General features: G+C 33.0%; 1 protein-coding gene across 12 annotated transcripts in view; it reads right to left on the bottom strand.

Moving 5' to 3' along the window:
• The window catches only part of TCF12 (transcription factor 12), a 364,983-nt gene that overhangs the window by 53,758 nt on the left and 297,697 nt on the right, over positions 1 to 13,528 (bottom strand). For all 12 annotated transcript variants that reach the window (XM_008016475.3, XM_038010019.2, XM_008016474.3 and 9 more), the window contains 3 exons: positions 2,512 to 2,617; positions 1,342 to 1,481; positions 918 to 1,062 (listed from right to left, as the gene is read on the bottom strand). In XM_008016475.3, coding sequence (XP_008014666.3) covers positions 918 to 1,062; positions 1,342 to 1,481; positions 2,512 to 2,617 — 391 coding nt within the window. The remainder of the gene's footprint in view (positions 1 to 917; positions 1,063 to 1,341; positions 1,482 to 2,511; positions 2,618 to 13,528) is intronic.

Genomic DNA, 13,528 nt, shown 5'->3' with positions numbered 1-13,528 from the left:
AATACTCTGCATGTGTTGTACTTATTAATAAAGATGAGTTCTTTACCAGTCTCTATATTGATGAAAATAAAAAAGCTTCTTGTCTTCCTGTCTTTCACTTTTAAATTCAACACCAAAAAATATACTGAAAGAGGGGCCAAGGCCAGGCTCATGCCTGTAATCCCAGCACTTTGGGAGGCTGAGGCAGGCGGATCTCTTGAGCCTGGGAGTTCAAGGCCAGTCTGAGAAATGTGGAGAAACCCCACCTCTGCTAAAAATGGAAAATTAGCTGGGTGTGGTGGTGTGTGCCTGTAGTCCCCGCTACTTGGGAAGCTGAAGCTGGGGGATCACCTGAGTCTGGGGGCGGAGGTTGTAGTCACAGAGTGAGAGAGCTGAGAGAGTGAGACCCTGTCTCAACAACAACAACAACAACAACAACAACAACAACGCCACGTGTGGTGAGTCATGTCTATAATGCTAGCATTTTGGGAGGCCGAGGCAGAAGGATCACTAGAGGCCAAGAGTCTGAGACCAGCCCTGGCCATATAATAAGACTCCGTCTCAACAAAAAGTACAAAAAAATTAGCTGAGTATGGTGGTACATGCCTGTAGTCCCAGCTACTGGGGAGGCTGAGGCAGGAGGATCACCTCCTCAACCTTGGAGATTGAGGCTGCAGTGAGTCATGATTGTGCCAGTGCACTCCAGCCTGGGTGACAAAGAGAGACTCTGTCTCAAACAAACAAACAAACAAACATACACACACACACACACACACACACACAAATATATATACACCCATATATATAAAAAAATTATATACATATATAAATATATATACACACATATATATAAATAAAAAAATATATAAAAAGATATGGGGGTCACTGAAAATCCCCAAACTAAGTTTTAGGAAGTTTTGCCAACTCATAAAGCTCACCTAGAATGCTATCTGATCCATTGATGGGAGGAGTGTGGGAGGCAGCAACATAAGGTGAACTGCTGGTACTGCCGCGATGAAAGCTGGACATTGGTGGAAGACTCGTGTTTATGTCTGTTGGTGAAACTGAATGTGGAGGATAACTCTAGATGGAAAGAGATACGATCTATTAAATATATTTTCTGAATAATATTTACATATAATGGACAACTATAACAGGTCAAAAAGAGCATTTATAAGTTAGCAGCTAAAGAGTGCTACTTATAGTCATTTATTTTTTAAAATGGCATGGTAAATGCGGTAAGCCTTGAAGTACTTCAAACTTCAGAAGTTTTGGCAGAATCAGATTTTACACTTCTAATCCAAAATGAAACACAAGTGAGGACAAAGTGTTGCTGTACCCTAGTCATGTGTTATAGCCTACCAAGCGGTCATGTGAATGAAGGTTGCCATAACTACTGGATTGAGACATGTGGGAAGTGGAGGTCCCCAGAATTCCACCAAAACCAGGCTGGCTCATCCCATTTGATGAACTCCAAGGGTCAGAAGAATTGTGGGTCCCATCTAAGACAAAAAGAGAAATACAGAATTTTCCTTAGCTAAAATTTTTCTTGTATTTTGATGTTGCTTATAAAAATTCAAGGGGTACCCTCCAGATATTTTTCCTCCCTTTTCCAACCTAGTCTTCTACCCACTTTTCTTCCCTCTAAACTGTAAAATTACCATTTAAAGAGGAGAAATTAACATTTTAGTTAGAGAAAAAAGTAATCTAATCTGTAATAGGCAGGCCATTATAAAAATCTTCAGAAGATCTAAATTCGTATCAAGGAAGATAATAAAAATTCCAAATTTGGAAATAGGCTAGATTTATTTTTAGTTAAGTGGTATACTCATAAATACACAGAAAGTTATTAATCCACAACATGCAATGTGCATATCAAACATTTTGAAACTGTGGAATAAAGAAGTTTCTCTAAGAGTAAAACTAAGTAATTGATAATTACTACATTATAGTTAGCTTTCAAATGAAATGTGTTAGCAATGACTTCACTCAACAATATAAAGTCAAGGAACCATTTATGTAGTAATTTATTGCTCCCATATATTTGCTTCCCATAGTATAAAACCACAGGAGACCAAATAAAAATGATTTGCTAGACATGAAGTAAAGGAAATGCAACACTTATTCTCTCTTAACAAGTCTTACTCTGTTCTATGATATTCACTCTTTCTTTATATTGGTAATTCTAGGCATGATATGAATCCATAAATGAAGCAAGAAACTAGAGTTAACAACTTTCATATACTTAAATTCTAAAATGAGCAAGAACAGCTCTATTTTTTTCAATTTAAGATCTTTATAAATTCAATCAATACTGGAACAGCACTCCAACGGTTTGCTACATAATTCAATTAAATTGCAGTCAGTAATAAACAGCACTGGAAAATTATAAAGCTAAATTTTAATTTCCTTTAGCCAAAAAAATACCTAGATAAGGCCTGAATATAGGTATTCTCTTTCCTAATACTTTAAAATACTGGCTGATATACAGATGACTGCAGTAGTATTTGGCAGTTGTTTGGTAGTACTTACCTTGCATAAAGAAAGTGCTAGCAAACATACTGGTTGGTGGCTTAGGAGATGGATAACTAGGAGATTCACGGTTGAAATCATCTGAATTTGGGGATGGTGCATATACCTTAAAATTAAATGGTACATTTAATTAAAATGTAAATGACTATCATATTACTTACGTAAAATGAGTTCTATATTCTCTAAGGGGCTTAAAAAGGCCTATCTAATTTTTACAAAAGGCTACCACAAATGAAAAGAATACTGCCTTAAATCCACATAAATAATGTCAAACTTAATTACCATCCATGTTTTTTTTTTTTTAAACTGTTTATTAGAGAAAAATACAACTCTAAATATCTCTGTAATGCATCTTAGTATGACAGTTACACCAAGTGACTGAATAAGCACTGAACTGGCTTACCAAACACAAACCTCACGTAGGCTCATGATTCAAAATCTGATGGAGCAAACAAATGTCCTTTGAATACAGCATAACATAAAACCTGGGTTCATAAAATTCATTCTTTTCAGTGTTACAAGATTCACCAAATAAAATCAAAATAAGTTTGATTAAACATTGCTATCTTTGTTATAATTAGAAGGTAACTATCAAAGGCACAACACTTCTTAACTTGGTAGAGTTAGGAACTTCCTTAACTTGGTAGAGTTAGCAAATAAATTAAAAACACATTGCTAGTACAATTTCAAGTCTGGCAAAGCTTTAAGAAAAATCTCATTTAATTTATTAGAGCAGTATTAATTTCCTTTGATAAACCCTTGCTTTAGATAAGCAAACTGCAAACATTTTGAATTAGCAAATAGCCAACATTTGCACTCCTCTGGAAAACTAAATGGGCAGCCAAATAATCTTAATGATCAAAATGTGATCACACTATTCTCTTAACTACTGAAACAAAGGTGGAAAACAAATAATATCTAAAGTGATACACAGTCTACAAAAGTCAACCAGAAGTCAGGAGGAAGAGAAAGCTAAGCTATTGTGAGCAGTGAAAGAAATAAACTAATTTTGTTTTAGTTTGAAGTGATACATCCATTAAATTCAAAAAAATAAAAATTTTAAATGTTGATTGAAATAGAATAATATTAAAATCATGGAAGCATCTATTTTAAAAGTCATATATTAATTTGATTGCATAAGCATAGAAAATTTCTAGAATTACACACAAGAAACCTGACAGTGGTTAGTTACATCGTTAGACTGCGAATTGGGAAGGAGGACTTTTACTTTATGTTCTTCTACATAATTTGATATTTTACCCCAAGTTTAAGGAAGTGCACCAAGATTAAAATGGGATCCCAACTTTTTATTTACATAAACTGTCAATTACATTAATTTATTCTTTCTTGGAGGTATTAACTGTAAAGACCTCTTGCAAATTACCCTAATCTGCCCAAGACTCAATTCCCTCTTTTGTAAAATGGTGTTAACACTGCTTGCATGAGGAGATTGATGGGCAGATCAGATGAGATTATATATAAAATGTTTAGCACAGTGCTTTGTACAAAGTATGCAGGCAATAAGTATTAGCTAACAGTATCATCTTTCATTCTAATAGGAGCAGTTATGTTGCTAAATATTACCTGTTCAATACTCAAATGCTGTTCCTTACAGTTTTTGTCTAATATGAGCCTAGTTATATACACAGTTTATTCTAAATAAAAGGTAATTTTTACTCTGTGTGCTGGTCCTGATAATGCTAGCACAGGTGATTTTTTTTTTTAATGGACTGGCATTCAGGTTTGTTTCCTACCTTTCACATTCCAGAGATAAAAACATGCATCTGTGGTACCTGAGAAGTCTTGGAAAAGATACAGTACATTCCTAAGAATTATCTAGAAGGATCCCCTAGTTTGAGGAATATGGCAGATAAAATGGTTTGTTCATCACACATATTAAACATACTTTTCTGGTTTAAAGGTATTTCACAAATGATTGTGTTGAAATAAAATAACTGACTATATACAAATGTGTCTGCAACGTATTGTACAGCCTGATAGGCAGATAAGGTTTTCAGGAAAGGAACTTTGGACTATTTTCTTTTAATCAAGTTTCATCTTTTAAACTTAGCCCTAGCTAGAAATCCTCGTGTCCCCTTTCTATATAGATTTCCTCAAGCCAAGCTAAAACCACGAACAACAACAAAATAGAATAAATCCATAGAACTATCCAGAAAATACAATGAGAATCAAATTTAGAAGACAGCACCCGAACATATGCTTTCTATCACAAATGTGCACTTACTATACACACCATCCTTGATATGTATGGATGAAATATAAAATTCTCTAATTCTATCTAGGTTATAGACTGAAACAGTATGTAAGACTCTCATACTTGATATTTACGAAAACACTCCAATTTTGATGCGTCATTTTAAACAAAAATGGACATAATTTGTCAGTTTAAATTTTTACATAATTTGTCAATTTATATTTCTTTATCCTTATTCCCATTCAATTCACTGTATTCCACACATTAATATACTTACGTTTTTAAAATGTGAAGATGGTTATAATTACAAAAGGAAGTAAAAGGATAAACTTTACTGATTTACAAATCGCTGCTAAATAACAGAGAATATGCTGATCAGATAATGGTTTATTGACGGTTGTCATGGAAAGCAAGAAAACTAAGAAAAACCACACAAAGCACAGAGACTTGCCTTCCCTTACTCAAAAAGTTTGAAGTTGTATGGAGAAAACGGCACATTTTAGAGGTAAAGTTTGTTTTTAATGCTATATCTTTCAAACAGATTTTGAAAACAATGGACTTTTAAAGGACAGACCTTATAAATGAAAATGGCAAAAAAAAAAAAACCCACAAAAACAAAAAACTCCTACTATATCATTTTTGTACTAACACGAGTTCAAAATTTTTATACTAAGAATGTTTTGAAATATATGGCTTTCAAAGAGGTACATTTACCAGCATTTCTAACACAGGCTAAATAAGCTAAATAACTTTACTTTTGGTATCTTAACTATAGCTTGCAAAAACATAGATGCAATGTTATGAAGCAGCAGTCGTGCCAGTCTTGATTTTTCAGATCAAAGACTTCTTGCGGCAAAGCACAACTGATGTGGTCTCAAAGGCTTTATTAACTCCAGATGTAGGGAAATAGTCAGCCAATTCCACAAAAAGAGCAAGTCTCTCTTAGTTACAATCAGTACTGGCCACAAATTAAAACCAGACTGCTTATGTCATCTGATCACCTGAACACAGATGCCAGTTTTTTTTCCCCTAGTTAATGATCTAATCATTGGTTGAAATCTGAAGGATGATTTTGTATCATGACAATCAATCTTAAAATTAAGAGAAAGGAATATATATGCTTTAAGATGATTAAAATCTACCAGGAGTCTAGGAGTCAAACTATTTTAAAGAGAACAGAAAAAGGGTAAAATTAAGTAATTTAAGATGTTCTATTAAAATGTGGTAGACATTTTCTTTAGAATTCTATTCTCCTTTTCAGAATGCCAAGCTCACAGTAGCTACCATGGGACCAACTCTTTTCCCAAGCACTTATACTCTCCCCTGTAAGAATGGTGTTAAGAGAAATTTTGGATGTGTAGTGAACAGACAGTTCTAACTTGAAAGAAGAAAATAGAAAATCTAATGGATACCTCCCCTTCATTATTAAGTCTGTTGAAAAGAACACATTCACATTAATAATATCTTGCATGTCCTCATCAGACTCACCATAAAGCAACTTTTAAAAAGGGATAGCATACTTTGGGGATGAATATTTACGGTTACTCTTTACAGTGATAACCCAATTATCCTGGAAATGTTTTAGTTCATACAACAAATCTGAGTAAAACTGGTAAAGACAGATCTCTTTTTTCCTGCTCAGATGATTCAGTTTAGTCATATGGATAACCCCAAATTCAGGGCATATACTCTGTTCAACTCTAGAGGCTGGAACTGTGTACCGTGCTCCCGATTTCTATACATCTTTCCTATAATTAATACTGGAAACATTCCTGTGAGGCAGGGATAATGACTTTCTGTTACTGAGAAAAAATGCAAAGACGCAGAGGTTTTGCTAAAGAAGATAATTCTTTTTATCTAGTCACATTCAGTGATAAGACAGAGTTAAAGCAAGATGTGATTATCCATACTTCAAAAAATAGATCCACAGCCTATGTGGTGGCATTTTCCAAGTGATGAAGAGACAGGAATTTTCTTTAGTATGTGAGAATAGTTATATATCCTAATTGAGATACCCTTCCAGAGAAAATGAGAAGAATGCTTTACATGAGTATTGTCCAACAGATTTCTGTGATGATGGAAATGTTCTGTATCTATCCTGTACAATACAGTAGCCATTAGTCACGTGACTATTGAACACTTCAAATGTGGACAGTACAGTTGAGAAACTTAATTTTAAATTTTATTTTATTTAATTTAAATGCCATTTGTGGCTACTGGTTACTATACTGAGCAAGACAGATTTAGATCCTTCTTATCCAGCAGTTTAAGATTGTATAAATTACTTTGAAATATATTCTAGAATTCTTAAAAACTCCAAGGCCTATGAAAACCAAAGTCAGCCTACATTCTGAAACATTTTGAGAACACCTTCACCTAATTTGGAATAAAGAAGTATGGAGAAGGCTATCTACTTTTCTGAACACGGTCTGACACAGAACTAATTACCAAGATTCCATTATGTTTGAGCCTCTATTAGATCTTTTGTCAAGATGGTTTGAATAGCTGTTCTCTTTAAGTTCCAATATGTTCAGTATCATTAAACACTTTAACACATGCTAATGTGGGCCTCAAATATGTGAAAGGTCTGTGCTAATAACAGAAATTATATTCAGCATAATTTACATCAATTTACCAAAATAACAAAACATAACAAAACTATTTGGCTAACTTGCCCTGCCATAATAATTTTAAAATGAAAATATGATATTATATTCAGGAACATCCACTTTATCTGGTATCTTATATAATTACATTTAGTATTAAACAATAAAAACTTTACTAGATCTAGCGAAGTATCTAAAACCTGAAAAAAAAAAAAAAAGGTCTAGGTCAATGAAATATTAATAAAAGAATATCCCAACCCAGGTCAAACCCTATATTAAAAAACTGTAATTAAGACTCTAGGCCTGTAATTTTAAGAATATGTACATTTAAGAGCCAGCACTAAAAAAATTAGGTAATTTAAAGATTTTTAGTGTTTAAATTATTAATGTAATTTAAATTGATTAATCTATGCAAGTTCCACACGTAGCAATATATACAACCAACTTCTCTTTCTCAATTTTGTGGGATTGAAATTTAGTAAAAAGACGCTGTTTTAGGAAGAATAAATAAAATTTTGCTTTAATAACTATACCCATTTGTATAAGAGTGCTAGGAAGATATCAGAGAAAATTAAAGACATTTCCTAAAAACCATTTCCTATATATTTTTCTGATCATTTTCAGATCATTCTGATCTGTTATTTTGTACGAATACCAATCTTACATATATTCTCAGATAAAAAGCATATATCCTTGGCTGGGCGTGGTGGCTCACGCCTGTAATTCCAGCACTTTGGGAGGCCGAGGAGGGTGGATCATGAGGTCAGGAGATCGAGACCATCCTGGATAACACGGTGAAACCCCATCTCTACTAAATTTCATAATAATAAAAAATTAGCCGGGCGTGGTGGCGGACGCCTGTAGTTCCAGTTACTCGGGAGGCTGAGGCAGGAGAATGGTGTGAACCCGGGAGGCGGAGCTTGCAGTGAGCCGAGATCGCGCCACTGCCACTGCACTCCAGTCTGGGAGACAAAGCGAGACTCCCTCTTATTAAAAAAAAAAAAAAAAGAAAAAAAAAAGAAAAAGAAAAGCATATATCAGTAACCTAAATGGTAACATTTAAAAATTTCTGAAACTTACGCCTTCTCACTTTCCTTGTTCCTTCTGTAAGCAAAATTTAAACAATGCAATCCCAAAGAAAATAACCTAAAAATCTAGATAAATATTAAGATGAGTCTAATTTAATAATTCCCTAATATCTAAGAATATTTCAACAAATGATAGATTTAATAAATATCTCAAAGCTTTCAGTATTTTCATATTATATAAAATGGCAAATTCTGCCACAAAATCCAATCTGCTACTACAGTTTTTAATGGTAATTTCAAGCCTGAGGGGGAAAATATTTAGATATAGTTCCAGTAAAAATACCACAAGAACTGAAACCACAGGTATTATAAAGCAAAACGTCTGAAGTACAAAGACTGACTCAGGCACATACAAGCCATCTCTACAGAAGATTCTTTTTATCTAATTAGTCTGTTAAAAATGCAACTTGAAATTCTGCAAAAGGGATAAATATATGTTTATATTTTCAACAGTTTCCTAAGTAAAAGGACGAATATCTCTTTCCAAAAATTTCCAGAGACATGTTTATTTTCCAGGGAAAATAAAATGAAATTTCTTTTCTAACAACAGTAAGAAAAATGAATTCTAGTTTTCAGTACAAAGCATTTTAAAATCAACTGCTGCTCTTACTGTGTAACAAACACAGTTAATATTACTGGTTTTCAACTGTGAGAAAAATTCCTTCTAAGCACACTTACATTAATCTTAAATTAATATTACTGGGCATATCACTGGTTTTCTAGGTAAATCAAGCACATTTTAATTAATCTTAAATTAACATTACTGGGCATATTACTGATTTTCTACGATAAGTGCTATCATTTTTCTAATAATCTCAATGTTTTTCTTGAATTACGGTTCTAAGGGACAGGGTTTGAAACTTGTTTGCTAGGATAATATACTGAACAAATCAATGACTGACACACATTACCTACCTACTTTAAAAAATTGAGATTCAACAGTATTACACCTGATCCCCTTTGATATACAAGTAGAAAGAAACATAAATTTCTCTCAAAAACATTCATAAACTTGACCAGTGACAACATACCCTCTAGTATGTAAAACTGTAGCAGGAACTAGTTTTAACTCACTAGTATTAGTATTCACTTGAATGAAGAAAAGAAAACTTTCTTGAGCTCACACACTATAGTCTCAGATATTTTTGGTAAAGGGGAAAAATGCGAAGCAGGTTTATGCTGAAGTCCTTGTCATTCAATGTCTTTAGCATTCTATATTAAGAGAGTTAAAAAATGACTTCATGTTTTCCCTATTATAAAAAATGTTAGATTTAACTCTTTTGGGCCCATGGACATTCTAGAAATTTGAATTAATTTAATTGTATATTCTTCTCTCATGTTAACGAGTAATAAATATCCCAACGGAACACGAACACAGCTGTATACAGTCACATTAGTTTTTGTTCTTTTATTAACTGAAAGTGTTTATTTTAAAAATAAGTCTTATAAGTATTTACAATGTAATCTTACTTACTTGCTACTCTAATTCTTACAAAAAAAAAAAAAAATTCATTGGTAGGCAGGTGCCAAAACCATGGCTAAACCAATTTTCAGTATGATTAATTCTACTAGAAAAGGAGACTTGCTAAAACATATATGAAAGTTTTAATTTTAAATTCTTAAACAAAAGTTGATAAAAATCTGCTTGACTAACCACATCAATTAGTATTCATGAAATTGTTACTCTGACCACACATGCAAAAGATTTGTAAGAGTGGCTTAGTGTTTTTCCCGGTTACATTTTCTTTGCAATGTAGTATACATATGTATTTTTACATATCCAAATACACATTGGATCCAATGTAGTGTATTTTAATGTAAATGGGTAGTTAGGATAAATTCGGTTTGACCCTTTGCTATAGAGACTAATTTACATGTCCTTGGATAAAGGAGAAAATGTGCTTCTGGGGGATTGACCTGGGTTCAAATTCTGACCTTAGTACTTACAAACTAGGTGAGGTTGAACCTCATTTTCCTTATTTATAAAATGAGCTAGTTACAGCTAAATGACAGTGGTTGTGAAAATTAAATCAGATAAACAAAGTTCCGAGCACAGTTCCTGGCAGAGAAAAGCCCTTACAATCACGTTAGTTTCTTTCTGTTTTTTCCCAGATTCCATTCAAAGCAGCTTAATATTCAAAATGTGTGTCTAGCATGAATTTTAAAACTTGGATTTCTGTGTTGTTTCTCAGAAGATTAAAATAATTTCCTCATACAATGAAAAGTCCATCATGTCTGTTCGTGTGGCAATTTTTATACCTGGAATACTCTATAGAATCTTTAGTCTAAAACCAAGAAAAATGGAGGCTGATCAGAAAAATGGAGGAAGGCACTCCAAAATCTTAAAGGTAAAAAAAACATGAGAGTCCTTTTTTTCCCCCAAAACTTTTCCTTCCTTTGCTCTTAAGACTTTTCTAACTTTCTGTGTAAAGGACAAAATTTATTCAAATCAACGAGAAAACTGAATTGCAGGCAGAGTTCTTTATAAAGAAGGAATCTCAGAAATCCACTATTCTCTCCTATTTTTTATATTTAAAAACAGTATAAGGTGCAAAATAGTTTTAATTTTCATACTTACTATAAACCCATATTAATACCTTATAACATGATACAGAATATAGCTACACAAAAATTACATATAATACAAAACATTAACCCCTTCTCTTTTTAAGCAGTAGGAAAAATTGCATTAACATTTTTGGCTTTTCTTTTCTACACCTATATACCCAAGTCTGTTACATATCTAACAATACAATACTGGCCATACAATTTTAGGTAGCAAGATATGAAAAAGCTCTTTGGTCTTCAACTCAAAAACAAAAAAAGAAAAAAAACTGGAAAAAAGTGAAAGAAAGCTTTCTGTTTAAGAGCAGGCCACTTAGGGTTTGTCACTCTCTCATAAAACCTGAAATGGGATGTTAAAAATGAAACAATGTGAACTTATTATTAGCATTTCAAAATATTGTTTTGTTCTATCATTTAAAAAATCTATAAAGTGAGATTAAAGAGTTTAAATTTAACCTGTTCACCACAAGAAGTATATTAAAATTCTATAACTTAAGTGAAGACGTATATTTCACTTAGAGTCTAGAAATGTTAATGAAAGTGCTAGTTTTTACTTTAAGGCATTGACAAGTAGGTATTTCCCAATAGACACTAAAATAATACATTTATATAATCTTGAGACAATGTAATTACATACCACGATTTTCTTATTGAAGAAAACTGAAGTCATCACAAAATAATAATGTTGCTAATGATTTCTAATAATTACTAAAGAAAAATTTTAAAAACTAGAGGTGGGTAAAAATAAAATACATACAAGTCTAGGGTCTTATGATTTGGAGAACTAAGTCAATATATCATCTCTTTATTTATGTATTTTTCCAGAACATGAAAGTCACCTTTGACCTGTATTAGGCACAGACTATCAATTTTTCCAGGCTACACTTCTCTACCATGCCAGCTATGCCACCTACCATAAGCCTGGAAATACCACTATCAAAGCTTCCCCCACCCCACTCCCAATGCAGAACAAAGAGAAATGTAATACCATAACCTATGCTTTCGAAAGAATAAAATCTAAACTCACTTTGAGTTAGTCTTGAAGTTTCAGGGTCCTATATAACTAATTTTACTGAACTTATACACGTGCACGCGCGCGTGCACACCCCCCCCCCACATACCCACATACCATCTTCAGACTGTTTTACTTAAAATCAGACACAAAAGAAAATTATTTTCACATTTGAAAGACAGCTGGCAAGAAAATTACATAGAGATTAAATAATTCACTCATCCATCTAAATCTACTTCTTACATTATCCAAAGCTCTGCTTATATGGGCAGCTTGAACATACACTTTTTACTGAGTTTAAAGATATTTTGATTTGCTTCTCATCTTTTTTGAAAGCTTACCCAAAAGTTCATAACCAAACACTGGGCCAGTCCAGAGAGCCCTTACTAAAGCAGTCAGTAAATGAAAAAGTGCTTTTATTAGTTCTTCGTACCCTAGTTGTAGCCATAGGCTACTTTAAAACATTTCCAAGTGATAAAAAGGGAAGAGACAACCATATCTAATTTTAAGCCTATTTTAGTAAAATGTAATTGAATAATCTCTATAACTTAAAACATCAACATTAAAAATGCTTCCCCCTCCCCTTTCACTAAGCCCATATATGCATTTTTTCATAAGACATCTGAGGGTAAAATTATTTTTGAAAGATTTAGAAGGAAACACTGAGTTTCTGACATAAACCAACACTGTTATTCATTAGTGTACCTTTTAATAATATTTATCAAGTATCTTACAAAGATAGCTCCTATTGAAACTTTCAGAGTTTACTCTTTTTTTTAGAATATATAAAATCCTCTGGCTTATAGATTTTTTTGTAGAAACACAGTAAATTATTAACACTAGGTAATTAATTTAAAGAATAGAACTCTTGTTTAGCAAAACAAAAAAGTATTATTTTAAAACACCTAGTCATGTGCTTGCTATAAATCAACCAGAAGTACAGTGCATTCTTTGGAAAATGTATAAATGCATTCTTTTAAAAAATAGTGATTTATTTCATGAATCCACACAAGGTCAAAATTCTAGTTTGATTGGAAACAGATGGTATCCCAGAAAAGTCAGGCTCTGGACTTGAAACTCTAAACAGGAAATATGGCCCTTACTAGCTGACTGCTTCCCTAATCATTACCAGAGCTTCATACTTGTTATTTTTATGAATCTCCTAGATGACTTTCATCTTTTCCTTCCATCTACAAAGCATCAAATAATTCTCAATACATATGTGTGTATATACACATTTTACATAAGGATTTGTTTACAAGATACGAAAACACAAAAACAAATGTACTTTCAAGCTCATTGCTAGTAAAAATATCAGGCTAATAATAACTCAGAAATTCAAGTTTATTTTCTACACTATCTTAAAAATAAAACGAAAGCCAACAATTATCGGGTAGCTATGTAGCAGACAGGACTTTACTGACACTACTTCTAAAGGAATCTACAATCTAGGCTGGGCGCGGTGGCTCACGCCTGTAATTCCAGCACTTTGGGAGGCCGAGGCGGGTGGATCACCTAAGGTCAGGAGTTC

This window comes from Chlorocebus sabaeus, chromosome 26, assembly GCF_047675955.1.
Source record: "Chlorocebus sabaeus isolate Y175 chromosome 26, mChlSab1.0.hap1, whole genome shotgun sequence".
NCBI lineage: Eukaryota > Metazoa > Chordata > Mammalia > Primates > Cercopithecidae > Chlorocebus > Chlorocebus sabaeus.
The sequence above is the reverse complement of the archived record's forward strand: the minus strand, read 5'-3'. Positions and strand labels throughout refer to the sequence as shown.